At 32.7% G+C, this 23,012-nt stretch overlaps 1 protein-coding gene across 7 annotated transcripts in view; it reads right to left on the bottom strand.

The window, feature by feature from the left end:
* LOC145285901 (serine--tRNA synthetase-like protein Slimp) overlaps window positions 1–23,012 on the bottom strand; it is a 378,960-nt gene that overhangs the window by 299,421 nt on the left and 56,527 nt on the right. Inside the window, exon 1 of one of the 7 annotated variants that reach the window (XM_080134374.1) lies at window positions 11,246–11,354. The exons of 2 other annotated variants lie outside the window; for them this stretch is intronic. Coding sequence is in view for 2 of the 5 variants with exons in the window: in XM_080134369.1 (XP_079990495.1) it covers window positions 11,401–11,437 (37 nt within the window). In the remaining 3 variants the exon portion in view is untranslated. Of the gene's footprint in view, window positions 1–11,245; window positions 11,571–14,139; window positions 14,296–23,012 lie in introns of those variants that run through there. 4 more of the 7 variants (XM_080134369.1, XM_080134371.1, XM_080134368.1 and 1 more) reach the window with 4 other exon arrangements.

A 23,012-nucleotide genomic window follows, 5' to 3' on the forward strand; every position in this document is an offset into this window, starting at 1 on the left:
TGAATCGCCCCCCTTAAGTAGACACTCTAAATATCCACACTAACGTAGTGTACTTACAATAACCCTTATCCTTGAGTGGCTTCTGGGCCTTGATAAGTGGTGACCACCTTATAAAAAAAACTAAAAAAAAACATTCCCTCCCCATGCTACCACCATTCTTCTTTCTTTTTTTTTTTAACACCTCTGCCTGCCTACTAGCCCCCACCCATTTTTTTTTTTTTTTGCTCAACACACACCTCCAAACACCAGATCAATGCCGGGCACCCAGGCTAGAAATATTATAAATAAATACTATTACTTCTAAATGAATAAATACAAGTTTTTTGGGTTTTTTATTCAAACTCTATTTATATCGGAACATGTTAGACTTATTATATTCAAATATACACTGAATTATTTTTAAACACTGATCAGAAATAAATGCGACAATGAGTATAAAAACTCCGCCAATTTTTTCTAAATATCACCAAAAGGAAATTACTCGTCAGGATTAAATCTATATAAAAGATAAAATATGTTTTGTATGTCCGGCAAAGGCTTTTTTGGCGGGGGATTCTCCGTAGGGTTACTACTTTTTAGAACTTTTTATATACCGTCTAGAACGTAATATCTAGGATTCGCATCTAGATTTATCTATATCGACTCTTACAAAATTCTTGCTATTTCAGCACCTCTCATGTTGGTTTGGCTTTTTCGTATAAATAACGTGAAACTAAGTTGAAACGGGAACGGTTCCTCGGCTTTCGTGCCGGGAAAATCCAGAAAGCAATAAAGCTTTGATCAATGCGGGGGGGAACCCCCTTATATCAGACAATTGCTATTCAATTTGGACAATACCCTTTTTATGGGTAGTGGGGAAACAAAACCAACCAAAGTTGGGTCAATGACCCCAAGAAAAACTACCTCGCAGTAAAAGTTAACTGTGGGATTTCTTTAACGGGTCAAAATTAAAAAGTTGTTAAACATTTTGTACATCTTAGTTTATTTTTTAATCAGTTCATATGCATGACACGTTGGTAGAGTGGGAACATCACCAGCTTTAAATGCTATAGTTTTGCTTTTGGTTTCGATTCTAGCTGATGGCACCCAAATACTTTTTTCTTTTTTTTTGAAATCACGACTATAATAATATATACGAAATCTGGAAAAAAATTAAAATATCATATTTATTTGCATTTTCCCCTTATAAAACTCATTATGTCTGTCTGTCTATCTTTCTGTCTGTTTCCAGTTTTTCAAACTGTATCTCAAGGCAGATCAAATGATTGAATTTTTTGTGGACCGTTTTTTTTAATGCATTTTTCAGCTGGTAAAAATAGCCATTAAGTGGTCAAAATTGAAGGAAATTGGAATTTGGCAGGCATAAGTCAACCCAAAGTTCTTTTGTATGCATGTGTAAATAAATATACATTTTTTACGTTAACGTTAGTTCATTCTTAGCCCAACAAGTGCTATATGTTTGGGTTTCGGTTCTAGCTGCTGGCACAAAGGTAATATATATATATATATATATATATATATATATATATATATATATAATTTAAAGGAGATTAGAACAGTTCCTGATTTCAAAAAAAGAAAAATTAAAAAGTAACTATCTCTATATATTTTTAAATCAAATTTATTATGTAAATTCAAAAATATATATTTTTCTCTACTTATTTCTATCTCTAACCCATATTAATTTTCTTATAAATTTTAAATCCAAACCTTTTATTTCAATTTTTTCAGATTCATCTGCCTTACTTTTAATGTTAGGTTTATTTATGGTGTCTTTTAAATTCAATAAAAACCCTCCTAAATTTGCTGATGAGGAGACCTTGCTTACCAAAAAACTATATATAATTGTTCTACATAACTTCATGTATACCACAATAAAAAGCACGGATTTCCGAAACGATCGTACAGATAATTGATTTTGTTGTTGTTCCTTCTTATGAAACTGATTTTTAATTTAATTAAAATTTGATTTTTAAATTTAAAAATTTTTTTAAATTTTTAAATTTTAAATTATAAATCACATTACTTAATATATATATATATATATATATACACACACACACACACACACTTGAAATCACTACTATATATTGGGTACAATATAATAATCAATAGAGAATGGACTATAATAATAAATAAGAAATCTGCATAAATTAAAATATCATGTTTAAGTATAGTTTATGTTAGGGCAATGCCAGGCGCCCCTGCCAGTTAGGGTTAAATATTTAAATTTATGAAATAGGGCAAGAAAAATACAGATCAAAAATCAACTTAAAATCACTGACAGACACATTGGCACCAAATTTTCCAATTATCCAAAGATTTCATTTTGCCATTTATTTTGCGAAGAGTCACCCGGATTAAAAGTGGTTGGAAACTAGTTTTCATTAAAAATGTATTTTTCCAATGAAAAAAAGATTTTTAAATCTACTGTCTTGCACAACTTAGTGAACCGTGCTTTTCATCAACACTGCTTTTCTGTTGATTGCTCAAGAGTGGATAAGTTACAAAGGAAACAATGAAAGTTGTTTATTCAGAAACTCCTACATAATTCCACCAACCCATGTGAAATAACTCATCACTTCTCATAAAAAGCGATACATTTCATACCTTCATTTTTATTTTTTTGTGTGTATTATGAATTCAGATTTGATTTTATTATGAACTAGAATTTGGAAATAAATTTAGAACAGACATTTTTTTGTATTTATATGAAAATTAGCATGGGTGCCCAGGTGCTTGGAGGTGTGTGTTGAGCAAAAAAAAAAAAAAGTGGTAGTAGGCAGGCAGGTAGGCAGACTCAAACCCAAACCGCGAAGGAAAAGAAAGTGAAAAAAAAGACGTGACTTCTTTGCAGTTGCGTCCATCACCAAACTGGAAGTGGCAAAGGTTTAAATTAAGGCTAGTTAATCAAAAAGAGAGGATGACTTTCGAAAATATCAGCGAAAAAGTGATTCCTCCTTGTAGAAAAGTACCCAGTTGAGGGTGAAGGAATTAATGTTTTTAGCCAATTTTCCGATATTTGTCGTCCGAAGGGTTGAGCTTGAAAACGATACCGATCTTGTGAAAATCCGTCGCATCTGTCGAAAGTTTTAGGCTGGTTGGTTGGTTGATTGTTTTACGACATATCAACCCTTTTCAGGTTATTTAATGCCGAATCCGGTGATTTTGAAGAAAATTTTTTTAATAGAGTATATTTGTTTTTTGCAAGTCAGTTTCTATTCAACCCATAGTTGGGACCCTAACAGGTACTACCACTCTGGGTCAGAGTGGACCTGGTAGCAATGGCAATTAAAGGGTGGCTCCACACTCCCCAGAGCCCGCAAGCTGGGGCCTCGCCATTGGATATAGTTTAAGGTCATATCCAGGACCCCCATTGAGGGATTTTTACCCTCTGCAGGGGGGCAGTCGGCATATTCTAATGCCCCACCGACAGGGCCAAAAGTTTTAGGCAGACATGCAAACATACATGCATTTAAACAGACAGGTGAGATTTTTATTATAGACTAGCGGGCGGTACCCGGCGTTGCCCGGGTATTTGGAGGTCTGTGTGTTAAAAAAAAAAAAAAAACGTTGTAAAAGAGAAAAAGAAGTTTTTAGGAAGGTAGGATTGAACGCCAAAGCCTTGACGCGAAGGTGGAAATGAAAGGGGGAAAAAAAAACAGCCATCTAACCATCTCGGCCACGAGGGGAGAGGAATGGATAAGTGTGTTAAGTTAAGGGTTAAAAAGTGAGTCAAGTCAAAGAGGTTTGACAGATGGCCGCTTAATGAGGTCATCGCGGGAGCGTTACAATGACATGGCATTTTTTTTATTTACTGCAGGGCAGTTTTTGGGGTTTGTTTACTTTGTTTCAATGTGGGGCAGTTTTGGCTTCCCCAAGATGATGGGGGGGGGAAGAGTAAACCAGCTCCCCATTTAAAGGGGATTTTCCAAATTGAATAGCAATTGTCTGATATAAGGAGAAACTCCGCATTGATCAAAGCTGATTGCTTTTGGACGTTCCACTTCATTTCACTTTTATTAGATGAAAAAGCCCAATCCACGTGTGGCGATCGAAAATTGTGGAATATTTAGCTATTCAAAGTCGGGCAAATTAAATAGACAGGCGACCCCCATTGTTAACTCGTAGATATTATCATTTAGGCATGATATAAAAAGTTTTAAGAAGGAGTGAGCCGACCGATCACTTCTCGGAAAAAAAATCTTTCTCAGACATACACAAAAAGCAAACATACATACACACACATATTTTCGCTTATATATATATAGACTAGCGAGGGGTATCCGGCGTTGCCCGGGTGTTTGGAGGTGTGTGTGAAAACTCTTTGGTTAAAAAAAAAAAAGTAAGTATGAGGATCGAACCCGAACCGTTGAGGCAAAGTTGTAAATTAAAGTGTGAAAAAAAAACAAAAACACGTGCGACGTTAACGATTACCCCACAGCGAGATGCTAACGGAAACACGTTTGAATTTATTTAATTACTTGGATTTGGCAGGTGCCCATTTTAATGAGTTAATGAGGTCAAGTTTGACTGCGGGATTTTTATTTTCCCAAGATGTTATAGGAAAAAGACTAACCCACATGCGGCGAGCGACAAATGTTGAATATTTATCTTCCCGAAATCGAGCAAATTAAATAGACAGGCGAGCTTCTTTGTTAACTGTGAGATATTACGATTTATATGTGATATAAAAAGTTGTGAAGCGAGCGACCGCTTCTCTGAAAGAAGCCTTTTGTAGACATACAGAAAAAGCGAACACACATACATACATACATTTTCGCTTTTATATTTATAGATAACAATAGAGCTATATTCCAAGATTCCATATTTTATTTATCTTAATCAATTCTTTCAAAATATCAAAACTGCAGTACATTTTACAGACCTGTTTCATTTCCATAGAACTATTAATATTTTTTTGTTAATACTGGAAGGGGGCACCTGGCAAGGTCAGATAGTAAAATACATTTAAATATATTTTACTTTATACAGATTTCGTATTTATCATTACAGAGCCAACTCTATTGAATATTATATTGTACCTAATATGCAGTAGTGATTTCAAAAGTTTTTAAAAAAATGACTTGGGTGCCATCAGCTAGAATCGAAACCAAAACATTTAGTTCTCCAGCCACACTTCCTACTGATGTAGAGATTGAGAGATAGGTAAGGAATATTTAATATCAAACGACTTGAAGAAATGAATTGAATTTGGGCATGCACAGAAAGAAATATAAACATGTTGGCAAGCGGAAATAAACATTTTTGCAATTTAACTCGCCAACATATTTCTGTTCATCCATCCAAACAAAGATTTTACTCGTTATAAACCATCCTTTGTGTATGATTACTATTCCCTCTTAGCGTTATGTGACCAGTAGTTTAAGAGTTTTTTTTTTTTTTTGTTTTTTTTTTCAAACAGAGATCACCACTTATCAAGGCCCGGAAGCCACTCAGGGATAAGGGTTATTGCAAATACATTACGTTAGTGTGGAGATTTGATGAAGTGTTTAATTAAGGGGGCGGTTCATTAGGAATTTGTTAACATTGGACTTGAAGACATCCAAGTTGTAGTCCGGAGGGAAGCAGGCAGACGGGGAACAGAGTTCCACAGGCGTGCAGTTCTAAGAAAGAAGAGTTTAGTGGCTAAATTTTGTACACACACAGAGACGCATGCGTCTGTTTTATTTATTTATCAGGTTGACAAGAAAGTTCTTGTGGTTTTTACTTTTAAATTCAGATGAACATATCTCGGTTCAAACAAAAATTTATTGATCAAAATAAGCACCATCAGAGTCAACACACTTTTGCCAACGCAAAAAAAAAACGTGTATTTATGCCAGTAAAGTAAAAATGTGGTGTTCTGGTAGAGATGAAGTCACTGAAGGCGTTTTTGATATCGCTTAGGTTTTTCAAGCATTTCTGATGCAGAAAGTTGTTGAGATGCTTGAAGAAGTGGTAGTCAGTAGATGAGAGGTCTGGAGAGTATGGCGGATGAGGTAGAGTTTCATAGCCCAGCTTCTGCTGGATCGGTTTAGTAATGTTTGGCTGGGCATTGTTGTAGAGGAGAATTGGGCCTTTTCTGTTGACTAATGCTGAGTGTTGTTGTCGAAGTTTCTGATGCATTTCATCCATTTGTTAACAGAACTTCTCTGCCGTAATGGTTTCGCCTGCTTTCAAAAAACTATAATGGATGAGACCGGTCACAGACCACCAAACAGTCAGCATGACCTTCATTTGGTGCAACTTAGGTTTCAGGAAATGTCATGGAGTTTCATTGGTGTGTAACCACTGAGCTGAGCCAGCCATACTTCATATTCTTCATCAGTTATTTACACGAGACATACACATTTTAATCATGTTTTTCTCTTGTTCAGATGGGTGCAGTACAAAAAAACTTTTAACTCGGAATGACCCCTAATGTACTAATGTATAACATAAGAAACAGAAAAGAAACATTTATTTTCACATATAACCTTAATACGCCGTGAAGGGATTTTACTGAAATATAAACACTTGACAAAAGGGGTATATCTCTGAAATATTGTGAATTCCGATGTCACAAAAGACTCTAGTAATATAGTACAGGAGCAAGATTTAATTTATAAAAAATTTTAAAAATCACTTTTTTTACAACACCCGATATAATCCCGCATTTGTTAAAGCCGTTTGATAAACTATAGGGAATTGACAGTGAACAATTTTTATGACTTCAGGTGCAAATGAACAGCTACAGCAGGAATTGGAATACACCCTACTAAAGGCTGATTGTCAAAGCTGGTGAATTTCAAAAATACAATCTGGATATAAGGATACTTTAGAAGAATGATATGCAATAAAATTCTGTGCAGAATACTCCAGACTGCTTATAGACCATCTTGCATGAATCGAACATCACTTTTTGAGTGGCATAAGAGATTCAAGGAAAGCAGGGAGTCTGTGAGGGATGATGAGGTGTGCAAGGAGTAAGGATGTTAGAACACCAGAGTTGATTGGCCAAATAAAGAATTTCATGGATAAAGACCGTTGTGTGTCTATAGAGACAATAAGTGTGCAGTTTGATATTAGTGTGGGACTGTACTCACAATTATTCACGAAGAACTTTTACAACACCTGGTATATTTCCACATTGTTAAAGCCTTTTGATAAACTGTAGGGAAGTGACAGTGGTTAAGTGGTTAATGACAGACTGATAACCTAGATGTGCCAAGTTCGAATCCACTCTGTAACACAAAAACGCTTTCATTTATTGATGTTGGCAACCTTCACGTGGTCCTTCCTGTAAGCACTCGTGTAATATAGCTATTATATTTTAACACTCAGACCCAACACGTTGTGTCTGAGACAATCGCAAAAAAAACAAACAAAAAGAAATTTGACTGTTTTTTTTTCCAGTTTTTAACAGAAGGCACTTATTATTGGTACTTTCAAACAATGCATTGCATATTGTTTTAAAGTCTCTTACTCTGCCATGTCTAACACATGCTTTAAAGTCTTCCACGTTACCACACGTCGGTTTGTTTCAAGTCCTCTATCACCCACGTGCGTTCCTGTTGCTTTTTGTCCAGGTGTTCTTTTTGTCTCTTTTTCCTTCTCTTCCTCTGCTGTGACGTCACTTTGCAAATTGGCTCGCTCATTTGCATATGTGTCATGTAGCTGCAATTGCTACATACTCTTTATCTGTGCCTAAACCTTAACGTAGATTCCATGAACAAAGCTTCTTTCTTAGAACTGCACGCCTATGGAACTGTTCCGTTTGCCTGCTTTCGAGCTGACTACAATCTAGTGGTCTTCAAGTCCAACATAAACAAATTCTTGATGAGCTGTCACCTTAAGTAATCCAATTTACCAAATTTCTACTACTAACGATTACTACAATATTGTCTCATTGACTACGGTACACTCATTAACCATTATCCTTGAGTGGTCACCAGGCCTTGATAAGAGGTGACTCCTTTGTAAAATAAAAAAATTTTTTAAAATAAAAAATAAATAAATAAAAAATACTAGCGACTAATACACAGGATGTCTTTATAAAAAGATTTTTTAACACTGAGGATATTGGGGAAACCAATCCTAACAATAGACTCCTAATTTATATAAAACTAGCTTGGATGTCCGGCGTTGCCTGGGTGCTTGGAGGTGCGTTGAGCAAAAAAAAAAAAAAAAGTGGTAGTACCATATCGTGAAGGAGGAAAAGAAGTGAAAAAAAAAGTGATATCTTTGCTGTTGCACACATCGTACAACCAGAAGTGATGAAGGTTTTAAAAAGGCGAGTCAATCAAAAAGAAGGGGGATGACTTTTGAAAATATCAACGAAAAAAGCGACCCCTCCCAGTAGAAAAGTGCCCAGTTGAGGTTGAAGGAATTGATGTTTTCATCCAATTTTTTCGATATTTGTCGCCCGAATGGTTGAGCTTCAAAACGATACCGATCTCATGAAAATTTGTCGCCTGTCGAAAGTTTTTGCAAGACATACATACATACATACATACATTTAAACAGACAGGTGAGATTTATATTATAGATGAATTAATTAATAAACTATATATAACTGCACTGTATTTTCTAGGAAACGAAAACACATGTAAAATGTCTAACTACGGTCTCATAAAAAACTTTTTTTTACTAATAGTGAGAATTAACAGAAGGATAAAGTTAAAAATTGAATCCTAAGAAAATCTTAAGTACCCTAGTGACACCCGGAAATTGACCATTTTTTTTATAATAATGTACCGACACACCCTCGAACCCATAGTCTGATTTCTTGCAATGCAGAGCTAACCCCCTTTTCATTAGTTGAAAAAAAAAAAAAATGGAGTTTACACCTGATGAAGGCTGTAGGTTTCATCAACCGAAAAGTTGTGTTAATAGCACCCAAGATGAGAATAATTATCCGAACAATCAAAACAATACAAACATTCATACCTCATCTAAAAAATCCAGAACTGTATATATAACTTCATTTGTTGTTTTTCATTTTTCAGGTCAACTTTTCATAGAGGTGACCTAACAGAAAATATCAAAACATTGCTAAACATCTGGATCGACCAATAAACATTATTCATGATCGTTGTGCTTATAATCAAATTAGATTCGCTCGTGGTTCTAAAGATAATGTGTTTTCGCCGGCATTACAAAAGAGAAGTTTAATTCACTCGAACATTAATCAAAACCCGAGAAGAATATGCATAAAAATCGTAACTTTTAATGAACTGATTTTCTGTGATATTTGTTAAAATAAAGGATTATATTTTATGAATTATGCATTAATACAAAATTAATAATTATAAAATATTTATTTCATGAAAAACAACTATTGGAAATAAATACATTTCCATGAAAAATAAATATTGTAAGCACTAATTATTATACAATAAATATTGTAAATAAATATTAACTCATATAATATTGTAAATAAATATTAATTCATAAAATAAATATTAATTCATATAAATAAATATTGTAAATAAATATTAATTCATATTAATAAATATTGTAAAATATTAATTCATGTAAATAAATATTAATTCATATAAATAAATATTGTAAATAAATATTAATTCATATTAATAAATATTGTAAATAAATATTAATTCATAAATAAATATTGTAAATAAATATTGTAAATAAATATTAATTAATATTAATAAATATTGTAAATAAATATTAATTCATATAAATAAATATTAATTCATATAAATAAATATTGTAAATAAATATTAATTCATGTAAATAAATATTGTAAATAAATATTAATTAATATTAATAAATATTGTAAATAAATATTAATTCATATAAATAAATATTAATTCATATTAATAAATATTGTAAATAAATATTAATTCATGTAAATAAATATTGTAAATAAATATTAATTCATATTAATAAATATTGTAAATAAATATTAATTCATAAATAAATATTGTAAATAAATATTGTAAATAAATATTAATTAATATTAATAAATATTGTAAATAAATATTAATTCATATAAATAAATATTAATTCATATAAATAAATATTGTAAATAAATATTAATTCTTGTAAATGAATATTGTAAATAAATATTAATTCTTGTAAATGAATATTAATTCATATAAATATTGTAAATAAATATTAATTCATGTAAATAAATATTTGTAAATAAATATTAATAAATATAGTAAAATATTAATTCATATAAACATTGTAAATAAATATTAATTCATATAAATAAATATTGATTCATATAAATATTAATTCATGAAAATAAATATTAATTCATGAAAATAAATATTAATTCACGTAAATAAATAATGATTCATATAAATAAATATTGATAAATACTGTAAAATATTATTTCATATAAAATAAATACTGTCAATAAATACTATTATAACAAATATTGTAATGTACTATTTCATGTAAAATAAATAAATATTGTGATCTAAAAAAAAAAAAAAAAAAAAATTACGCTTTCATTTTTTTTATACATATTGTCAGACATCCCACCCCCTACGTAAATCTGTTCAGTTACAATACTGGTTGTTCTGTGATGTTAGAAAACAGAATTTTATTTAAGATTAATTAAGGGGGTAGGGCAATTCACCAGGGAACAAATGTAATAATACATAATTCGATAATCGCCTAGCTATGACCACTATCAAAATTCCTCCTCCCCCCACTACTCTCAAAGAGAGCGAAAAAGGAAAGCGAGAGAGAGAGAGAGAGAGAGAGAGAGAGAGAAGAGGGGGGAGGGGAAAAAGAGAAAGGGAAAGAAAGAAAACAGAATAAGATAGTGACAGAAAGGGAAAGAGAGAGAAGGGGATAGACAGACAGGGAGAAAGTGGAAGAGAAGAAAATAAGAGAAGAGAAAGAGAGAGAAGGAAAAAGTGGGAGAAGGAGAAAACGAGAGATAAAGAGGAAGAGAACAAGAGAGAAAAAGTGAACAAGAGTGCAAGAGAGAGAGAGAGAGAGAGAGAGAGAGAGAGAACCAAAGAAAGGAAGAGTGAAAGAACAATTTCTTTTGACTATCGAATTGTAGAGGGGGAAAAAGAGGAAGGGAAAGAAAGAAAACAGAATAAGATCGTGACAGAAAGGGAAAGAGAGAGACAGACAGAGAAAGGGAGGGAGTGGGAGAGAGGGAGAAAGTGAGAGAAAGAAAACGAGAGGGAGAGAATAAGAGAAAAAGTGAACAAGAATGCGAGAGAGAGAGAGAGACAAAGAAAGGAAGGGCGAAAGAATAATTTCTTTGACTGACTATCGAATCGTAGACAGGTCTTTTTGGCTTGCAAGTGTTAGCATTTTAGCGGCTGCTCTGACGTCAGTTTACCATGTTTACCGGGTTCAATGCAGCCTTCTTATGAAATTGCCAAGATGTCAAGCCCTACTTTTAAGTAGCAATCCAAGTCTTACGTGAGCGGTCAATACCAAATAAGGCATCAAATTCCATGATGCAGCCTCTGTTTATCCAACCATCACTGCGCTACAGAGACGCTTCTCGCTCAATGCTACATCCAGAAGTGAGATTTGTTGTTTTCTGCAAAGAATAAAGTTGCTGACATACTTATGTCACCTTCAAGTATGTCAGCAACTATTTTTTTTTTTTTTTTTTTTTTGCAAAAAAAAAAAATTCCAAATCTCAGCTCTAGATGTAGCAATAGCATTACATGAGAAGTGTTGTCGTGGTGTGCCAGCTAACCACTCCCATGTTTGTAAACAAATAATAAGCGTTGTCGTGGTGTGCCAGCTAACCACTCCCATGTTTGTAAACAAATAATAAGCGTTGTCATGGTGTGCCAGCTAACCACTCCCATGTTTGTAAACAAAACATGACACTCCTGAAAATACATCACGACCACACATGCTTAAAGTAACAACAACCTTTTTTTCAACAACAATGAAAAAACAAAAAAACTCAATTTTTCGCAACAAAACAAAATAAATCTTTTATTTTGAGACTGAGAATAAAATATGTACAGGCATTAAACGCCACATACATTTTTGCGGCCAGAAATCCTGTCTAAAATTAATGACAGCACTGTTTGTTTTTCAGCGTCAGTTTAGCACAAACAACTTTCCATAAATTAAGCAGTTTTCACAGCAAATCGCCAGTTCAGCTCGGGAGTTATCATCCTGACTCTCAAGTTGATGTTCCCAATCACTGTGGGGACCAGTGGCAGCAGCAGCAGCAGCGATATCCAAACAAACACACTAATTATGCAATTCACAAACTACTAGAATGCGATGCACACTACATTCCCTACTACTACTACTACTACTACCTGCCTCCTGGGACTCCTCCTCTCGCAGCCTGTCACTCCTAGCTCACTCTTGAAGTGACTTCAGCAGCTCTTCAGCTTCTAGCGATTCCAGTGTACTCCTGCAGCCTCCAGTGCTCCCCTTCTCCAGCTCACTCCTGCAACGACTCCAGCTTACCCCTGCAGTTTACAGCAACTCCATCTAACCCCTGCAGCTTCCAGCCACCAGCACCTGTGGTCCACTGACATACCTGCTCAGCACCCATTGACGTCCGGCTAACCATTCCAATGCCCACTGACATCCAGTTATCCGTTCCTACTAAGAACCCAAGAATCTCAACCTTATGGTATGCCCATTCTTGCTCTAGCTGATCCTGAATCCATTGCTGTACATTTGACCATTTTCTTGGTAAACAATAAAACACGATTAAATTTGAACATCTGTGTTTGTCATCCTTCTTTGCTATTGCCGTCACTTGTGTCTACTTTATTAGTTGCATGATCGATTGGCACCTCTCGCTCCTCTGCAACAATCACATGACCAAGCAGCTTCATAAGGGATGCACTGGTCTTTTTTTTTTATTTTTGCCTTTGGGACTTTATAAATAATCACTGAAAGACCAGTAAGTTTGAATTTCTTTTGTATGAGCTTCTGTTAGCAGAAAAAAATGTGAAAAATTGAATTTACCTCAAGTAACTTTTATCAAACACAAGAAAATTTAATCTATAGATCGGCATAGTTTTTTTTCAGATTTGACAATTTCTTAAAGTATTTTTTAACAATTTTTAAAATTATTCTTTGACAATTTTTAAACATATTTTTGGACACTTTTTTTAAATTATTTTTTGACAATTTTTTAAAGTATTTTTGATAATTTTTTATATTATTTTTTTACAATTTTTTAAGTATGTTTGAACTTTTTATAAAGTACTTTTTGACAACTTTAAAAATTATTTTTGGACAATTTTTAAATTATTTTTGACAATGTTTTGAAGTATTTTGACAATTTTAAAAAGTATTTTTTCACAATTTTTTCAAGTATTTTTTGACAATTTTTTAAAGTATTTTTGAATTTTTTTAGCATTGCCTTGCAAAGAAAACTACAGCTAATAACTGCTATCATCTTTCAGAAATTGCATTTTCAATCGATCTGTAAAAAATACTTTAAACTATAAATAATTTTCTATTCAATGAATTTTTGTAATTTTTGTATATATTTCTATTTTTGACGCGACAATTAAATAAGTATTTTTGTTTTTGCTTAAAACCACATATTTAAAAAAACTTATTAGTCAACTCTATATTAACAAGCACCCCATTCTATATGAAAGACCTTAGAAGTATTACTCTTAGTTTTCCCCTGAATAAAGAACCCTCATATAGAACTTTCTGCACACGCAGTGTTGTTCTTATCCATGGAAATCCACCTATAACTATTAATGAGACAGGCAACAATACAAAATCTAAAAATACAAAAACTTTTTTAAAAGTTCAAAAACTCAATAACTATGTGAAAGAAGATTATATTTTTCTTGCATTTGGTACAAGTTATTTGTTGCCATTTTTTTCATTCCCTTTTTTCTTGTTAACTATACTGCACAATCATCAAAAGAATTAAAGAATATAATTTCGTTCTTGGCCTGGCGAAACCAAACTCAAGGACGTCTTGCTTCTGAGTACAATCAGCTTCATAAGGGATGCACTAGTCTTTTTTTTTTTATTTTTGCCTTTGGGACTTTATAAATCTGACAGATAATCACTGAAAGACCAGTAAGTTTGAATTTCTTTTGTATGAGCTTCTGAGGCAACCATACAAAATCTAATCTTTCGCAATCTTCTTTCAGTGATTATCTGTCATTGTTAGCAGAAAAAAATGTGAAAAATTGAATTTACCTCAAGTAACTTTTGTGAAAAAAAAAATCCTTTTTCTTGGTAAACAATAAAACACGATATCCTATCCTCTTAAATTGAACATCTGTGTTTGTCACCCTTCTTTGCTATTGCCGTCACTTTTCATTGCGTTGTGTTTACTTTATTAGTTGTACGGTTGATTGACACCATTACATCATCTTTCGACTCTCCCGCAACAGTGTCTCTGCGGGCTTGATTATTTTCAAGAAAATAATTGATCTATGTACAATTTTTCTGGGATGTTTCAATTCTAACAAGGGGATGGAAAAGAATAGAAAACTCAGTGTCCGCAGAAAATAGTGTCAGAAAAAAAAAAAAAAAAAAAATTCATATTATAATTATTTTTATTTTAGATAAAATAAAAAAAATGTTACTGCATTGTTTTGAATTTGAGTTTAGTATTATAAAAATATATTACTTTATGAAATATTTATTAATTTCTTTAGTTATATTTTTTAGAAAAATAAAATAATTTTTCATCTGACACTGTTTGCTGCAGACTTCAAGTGACCCATTCTTCTGCATTACCGAAATTTATCATCTATTATATAAAAGCGAAAATGTGTGTGTGCACTTTATTTGTATGTCCAGCAACGGTCTCTTTTCGGGGAAGGGGGGGCGTTACCACTTCTTAGAACTTTTTATATACTCCCTAGATTATAATATCTATGATTTCTGAAAGAAGGTCGTCTCTATCTTTTATTTGAATGACTTTTACACGCTATTTTTGCGATATTTCTTACTCTCCGCGTGTTTATTTGCCTTTTCCGTATAAAAAAAGTGAAACTGAATCCAGAGCAAATGTGTCGACCTGGCACTCATGCCAGAAGCGTCCAGAAAGCAATCAGCTTTGATCAATGCAGGGAAAACCCGTTATATCAGACAATTGCTATTCATTTGGACACTCCCCTTTTTTTGGAGAGCTGATTTTTCACCAACATCTTGGGGGTGAAAGGCAATAGCATTGCAGAACGATATCACCGCAGTATTAAGCGGATTGCAGCCAGAAAGAGATGCACTGTTCAGGAAGCAGTGTATTGGTACAATGTCATGCCCAAGGACAATATATAATCATTGACTGCACCTGCCAACGGGATCTAGAGATATGAAGTTAGGGTGAAGAACATCGACCCAGTGCCCACATTACCAGCCTCCACACAAACCCAATACCATCTGGGTGACCCTGTATGGGTAAAAGCGCCAGCTTATCGATGCAGATCCAAGTTCCAAAAAGGAACAGTAACGGAAGTGATCAGCCCACAAGCCATTAGTGTTGATGGTGTCCCACGCCATTTGAAGGATATACAACCACGGACATATACCATCCCATCTGGTAATGCAGATGAGATTTCATGTATTACACTGCCTGGCTGACAACCAACCCCAAAATGGAGAACCCTCGGAACACCGACCAAATGCCATTCCACTTGGCAGAGCAGATGAGACTTCAGATGATATTGAGTGTATGACACTGCCTGACCCACAGACAACACAGAATAGAGAGACTCCAGAACCACCCTTGTGGCGACCTTGCACATGCTGCGATCAGGGATCAGGGAGGAGTGTAGACAATGTATGATGAGCCAGACTATCGCGTCTACTGCACGAATGACAATGCGCCTACGTGATGGTTACAGGAAATCCGGGTTGTATGCATAGATTTAAACAGACGGGTGACATTTATTTATTTATTTTTCTATATGTGTGTGTTTTTTATTTTTTATTTATTTTTTTTTATTTATTTATTTATTTATTTTTCTATATCTGTGTATTTTTTATTTTTTTATATGTGTGTATTTTTTATTTTTTATTTATTTATTTTTTATTTACTTATTATTGATTTTTTATTTTTTATTTATTTATTTTTTATTTATTTATTTTTTTTGTTTTTTATTTTTTTTATTTATTTTTTATTTTTTATTTACTTATTATTTATTTTTTATTTTTTATTTATTTAGATGATCTCACACCGACTGCTATGCTGGAAATTTTAAAAGGCCGTTTTTAAACAAAATTAGATAAAAATCAGAAAAAATATATTAAATGGAGGGGGGGGTCACTTTTGATATAGATAATTGAACCCCTCTGCTAAATATTTAACTAGTCAAGAATTTTTATAATGTGAAGGTTTTAAAATTTAGGATTGTCAATTTTCCTCAGGCATTTTATTACAAAAACCAACAAAACAACAAAAAAAGAAGGAAAAAAAACGGGGTAAAAAAGATAAATATACACCAAATAAATGTTACTAAAAGCAAAATAAATTCCTCTTCTACCTACCTAGATAAACGTTTTGCGCTTTAACTTATTTTAAAGCGTTTTTTTAACTTGAAAACAAAAATAACAGCAAGTCTGTTAGAACAAAAAAAAGGCAGTTTTATTCTAGCCATTTAGATTCGCGATAGTTGCTCAAAAATCGAAAATTAAACAAAATACTGGTAGAACATTAGTTTTGCAGGATTGCTGATAGTTATTATTTCTGCCAGTATTTTGTTTAATTTTCAATTTTTGAGTAATTATCGCAGGTTCAAATAGCTATAACAAAACTCCCAATTTAAAAAAAAAAAAAAAAAAAAAAAAACACTTTAAAATAAGTTAAACACAAAAAACATCCCGGTAGGTAAAAGAATAATTTATCTTGCTTTTGGTAACATGTATTTGTTATATATATAACAAATATATGTTACATGTTACTATAATGCTCCTCATCTTGAGTTGAGCATATTGAGAAGGGATACACGAATGAGCGTATAAAGCTCTTTGTGTAAACAAATCGAACTTAGGTAGTTCGGACGATGTCAAAACATCGTTAAACTCACGACTCACCCAGCAGCCACCGATAGCGTAGTGGTTAGGAGCCTTGAATGTCGTACAGGTAGTCAGATTTCAATCCTGGCTTGAGGTAGTTGCCGGTCTAGCCGCACTGATGAGCTGTGAAACAGTGAAACAGTACTGCATGTAGATGACATATATATATATATATATATATATATATATATATTATCCTTTTCATGGTTTCGTTGGCTATTATAAAAAAAAAAAAATGCACTTTTCCGCGTTTTATTTTTTAAGAAAAGAAAATTACAAAATTTAAAACTACTGATTTACAACACAGCTTATGGGGGAAATTGTGATTGGCTATCACCTTTTTTTAAATTTTCTTATCAGTTTGTTCAAGCTGGAGACGGGGCATTCTACCGGATGCCAAACATTCACCTGCTATCTTATATATTCAAACCGAGAGATCTTTTTAAGATTCTGACTATCCATTTAAGCACAATTGTTGGAACTTCTCTTGCACTTGGTTCACCGGGTATATTTGCCAGGTAGTTTTTGAAATTCTTTTTCATGAGTCCAATTGCTCCTATAATCACTGGAATGATAGAAATCTTCCTACGATTCCAGTTTCTTTTTTTTTCATGTCATACATAAGACCTTGGTTTTTCGTTATCTTTTCCCCTTTCACCTCTGTTTACCTTAGCATAATCGCAGACACTAACTTCTACTAAGGTTGCTTCTTTCTCCTTCACTATGTTAGAATGACATTCGATATATTATTTGACGTAGAATGAAAAGGGAGCGGCACTTTTTTTTTTTTTTTTTAAAGAAAACGAAAGCGATTATTTAAAAAAAAAAAACAAAACAAAAAAACTTACAACTATATAAACTTATAACAGGAAATTGAGATTGGCTATCAACTTTCATTTTCATAATGACGTTCGATATATCATTTGACGTAAATGGGAGCGGTAATTAAAGGCAGCAACCAGGAAAGTACATGTACTAGCAGAATGTGGTTGGATGCTCATTTCTATAAACAAGTTAGCGGCTGTGGATTTTTATCCTCAAGGCCCCCCATTCTTGTAATGATCCTGTCCCTCTTGATTCTGCGGTGGGAGTTTAATTCTGTGCAATTCTAGGAGGTCCACCCTCCCAGGCTTTGCTTTCTCTCTTTGAGGAGGAGTTAGTTTATAGCTAATCGCCTGAGGCGTTCTAATCGGGGAATGCTGACGAGGTTGCCTTTTTGCAGGTCAGAATGCCTCTCTTTGGGGGCACTGACTTCACAAATCCCACTTTCTGACCGTGGTGTCGGAGTTCTTGCAGTGGGAAAAGAACTAAACAACCCCATGCAAACAAGCTATAGGCGAGACAACTAGTTATGCAGATGACAATGTTTTTCACAAATACCATTGACGTAAATTAGTTTTCCTTTGCTTCCACTTTTATTTCAACAAAATGACGGCAGTGGCGTCGTACAACAAGGCTTTAATTTGCTCTATTTATTTATTACTAGCAGTTCAGCCCGGCTTTGCTCGGGCCCTATGTACTGTTCATAACTTTATGTGCATATATATATATTAAAATGTTGGACTCATATCCAAGTAACCTACATCTAAAATTTCAAGTGTTTAGACCTAAAATTGGTGGAGAAGTTTGGTAGAGTCTGCAAAGATCAACTCTTTCAACTTTGACCTCTTGCCAGCCACATTTTCCCCAAAAACTGATTAAAAAGCTTGCTGCATATCTGAATACCCTTTATATAAAATTTCAAATGTTTAGACCTAAAATTCGTTGAATAGTTTGCTAGAGACCACAAAGGTAAAGTCTTTTGAACTTTGACCCCTTGGCAGCCAAATTTTCGGCCAAAAACCAATTAAAAAGCTTACCCTATGTCTGAATACACTTTATGTAAAATTTCAAGTGTTTAGACACAAAATTGGCTGAGTAATTTGGTAGAGATTGCAGAGGGCAAATTTTTTAAAATTTGACTCCAATTTTGACACCTTAACATTTATTGTTTTGGGCTCAAATCAAATTAAAACGTTTGATTCATGTCCAAGTAATCTACATATAAAATTTCAAGTGTTTAGGCCCAAAATTGGCGGAGGAGCTTGGTAGAGTTTTCAAGGGTCAAATGGTTGAAATTTGACCCCTTGACAGCCAAATTTCTGGCCGAAAACTGATTAAAAAACTGATTCAATATCCCTTATGTCAAATCTCGAGTCTATAGACTGAAAATTGACATAGTAGTTTGGTAGGGCAATGTATACAAACAAAGAGACACTTTCACAGATATATAGATTATTATTCTTTTATTTTTTATGACAGGCTAGTTGCAATATCTTTATGGTGGCTTCATTATTTCAATGCCTGCAGGGCATTTAAAATAGTAACTCAATCTTCAGCAGTAATGTGAACAGATGGAGTTCCAAGATTCAGCCTCGTTCTGAATTCGAGGAAAAGGTAGGTCACGTCATACTCGATAATCGGTGTCAAGGCAAAAAATTAACCTTTTGAATAAAATATACAGTTGTTAACTTTGAACAACAGAAAAAGAATTAAAGAAAGAAGCAGTTTAAAGAATTTTCAAGCATTTATTACTATAGACAACATTTAAGAATTAGAATAAAAAAAAAATAGTTCAAAGAATTAAATTTTGAAAAAATTAACAGTGCAGAAAGTTAAAATTAAAATTTTTTTTTTTAATTCAAAGAATTTAGAATTTTGAAAAATTCGACAGTTCAAAGAATTTAGAATTTTTTAAAATTCAACGGTTCAAAGAATTTAGAATTTTGAAAAATTCAACGGTTCAAAGAATTTAGAATTTTGCAAAATTCAACGGTTCAAAGAATTAAAAATTTTGCAAAATTCAACGGTTCAAAGAATTTAGAATTTTGCAAAATTCAACGGTTCAAACAATTATAAATTTTTAAAACTTAAACAGTTCAAACAATTATAATTTTTTAAAACTTAAACGGTTCAAATTATAATTTTTTAAAATTCAACGGTTCAAACAATTATAATTTTTTAAAACTTAAACAGTTCAAACAATTAGATTTTTTTTTTTTTACAATTTAACAGTTCAAGAAATCAGAATTTTTTAAACACATTAAGCTTCACAAGGTTATTTATTTTTCATATAATGTTGAAAGGATTAATTTTTTGCCTCGACACCAGTCACAAAGTATGACGTAACATGCCTTTTCCCTGTACTCAGAATGATGCTGGATCAGCCATTCACATTATCATGAAAACTGATTTAAGGGACGTAACTATTTTAGTTTTTTGTTGTTTTCTTTTATGCTAAATTGGGACGCTAATTGTAAAAAAAAAAAAGATGCGATTATTTTGTTTTTGTTGTTTCAAATGAAAAAAAAAGATTTTTCAACTATTTTATTTAATGTACAAAATTTTTTTAAAAAAACAGTAAATATAATAGACAATTTTATTTATTTGTTTTTTTTTTCTTACATTTAATCTAATATTTTGTACTAAAAAATTACGGTACTGACAATCCTAAAAGATGCAATTATTTTTTCAACTACTTTATTTATTGTAAAAATTTTTATTTGTTTTTTTTTTAGCAAGTAAATATAATAGATAATTTTATTTATTTATTTTTTAAAACATTTCACAATCAGGAATAAGACACAACTATTGTTTTTTCAAAGAGTAAAAGTTCATAATTATCTCCAATTGATAAATTGACTCCAGTGAAGAAAATATGATTGAAAAATTGATTTTAGCAAAGAAAATATGAACATTCGCCTAAATTATAAATTAAAAAAATAAAAAATTTTAATATAAAAAAATAATTTTTAAAAATAAACTAAAAAATGATTATAGACTGATTCTTTGATTGGAATGTAAATATATATATATATATATACATACTACAGGGTGTCCACAAAGTCTGGCTACATTATGTAGCCAGACTTTGTGGAAGCATCCTGTAGATTATATATATATATATATATATATATATATATATATATTTAGTAATGTGATTGATAATTTAAAATTTAAAAATCAAATTATAATTAAATAAAAAATCCGTTTCATTTAAATTATCAATCACATTACTAAATATTAAATTAGCTCTAGGATATTTACCTATCGAGCTTATTATATATCTAAATTACAACGAGCACTTTTTCTTTCCTGTATTTTAATTAAACTAGTAATTTCACTATTACATTAAAATACACTCTGCTCTTTAGACTATTGTTCTAATCTCCTTTAAATTATATATATATATATATATATATATATATATATATATATATATATATATATATATATATATACACACACAGTCTGGCTACATAATCTACAGGATGCTTCCACAAAGTCTGGCTACATAATGTAGCCAGACTTTGTGGACACCATATATATATATATATATGTGGCAATTAAGCTACACAGAATTTACTGCATTTTATCCTCATGAGGATTCGTCAGACTATTCCTGTGATACTGGGTTTGCTAGTCAGCCAATCAGATTCTTTGTTATTCACACACCCATTTATTGTAGCTAATTGGAGCAAGCCTATCAGGAACAGGTTCACTTGACCTTTAATTCACCTCTTTCTTTCTCTGTTTTTTGGCAGGGATGAGTTTATTTTCTTTAGCTCCAATAAATAGGTGTGTGAATAAGAAAGAATCTGATTGGCTGACTAGCAAACCCAGCACCACAGAAATGTATAAAAACACAAAGTAACATCTATTTCATGCAATAGCCTGACAAATACTCACGAGGATGAAACGTTGAAACTTATATGTAGCATAATCGCCAATTATATTTTCAAAACTTATTACCTAGCTCTATTTATTGAGCACTGTCGAAGTAAATACTAAAAATAGATACATAAAATAATAATAATCTATAAACCTATAATGTAGAGTTTGTCTTCGTTCTGACTTTGATATTAAAAAGCTTACTTTTTTTTATTTAAAAATTATTAAAACAAACTTCTTAATATACTCAGACATGGATATGGAAGCGATTTCATAAAGATTAATTTGCATATTCCTTTGAAAAACAAACTTTAATTAATTATTCATTTTTTATGGTTTCTTATTAGATGATTAATTTCATTCACTTAATTCTTTTCATACATATTTTCTACATTGTACATAATTGTGTAGAACTTAGCATGAAAACGTTTTAGCATGCTGACATGTTTATAAGGACTGCTTTATCTTTGCAGATGATCGACATCCTGCCCAACAAAATCCCCACTATCAGCCCATCTCATCTCTCATAGCTACATAGGTGGCTCTTCAAACCAACAGCCAACTTACATGGCCTGAAGCAAAGATGACACATGAAGTCGAATGTCTGCACCGGGTTAACTGAACCACCATATAACAGCGAAACTGAATCCGTAGCAAACAATTCTCCCTGGCACATGTGCCAGGGTTGGTTGGTTGTTTTTGTTTTACGGCATATCAACCTTTTTCAGGTTATTTAATGCCGAATCTAGTTATTTTGAGGAACAATTTTTAATGGAGTATATATTTTTTTTTTTTTAAGTCAGATTCTATTTAACCCATAGTTGGGACCCTAACAGGTAATACCACTCCAGGTCAGAGTGGACCTGGGAGCAATGGCAATTAAAGGGTGGCTCCACACTCCCTAAGGCCCGCAAGGTGGGGCCTCACCATCGGATATAGTTTTAGGTCATATCTAGGACCCATGTGCCAGGGACAGGGACGTCCAGAAAAGCAATGAGGCTTGATCAATGCAGGGGAAAACCCGTTATATCAGACAATTGCTATTCATTTGGACACTCCCCTTTTTATGGGGAGCTGGTTTTCTCCAACATCTTGGGGAAAACAAACAAATATGCAGAAACTGGCTTGCAGCCAAAGTTCAGTGCGGGATTTCGTTACCCTGTGGCGTGATGTTTGACCTCATTAAATTTACACACCTGTCACGTAACTTTTTAATCGTTTAATTTCAATTATTCTCACTTCCACTGCCCTCGTAGCGTCGCGGTAAGTTATCAAGCTATTCACCTCAAGGCTTCGGGTTTGAGATACCTAACTAGCAAAACATTTTCCCCCCCCAC

This window comes from Euprymna scolopes, chromosome 10 (genome assembly GCF_053919585.1).
Source record: "Euprymna scolopes isolate OS-2025 chromosome 10, ASM5391958v1, whole genome shotgun sequence".
In the NCBI taxonomy this organism is placed as follows: domain Eukaryota; kingdom Metazoa; phylum Mollusca; class Cephalopoda; order Sepiida; family Sepiolidae; genus Euprymna; species Euprymna scolopes.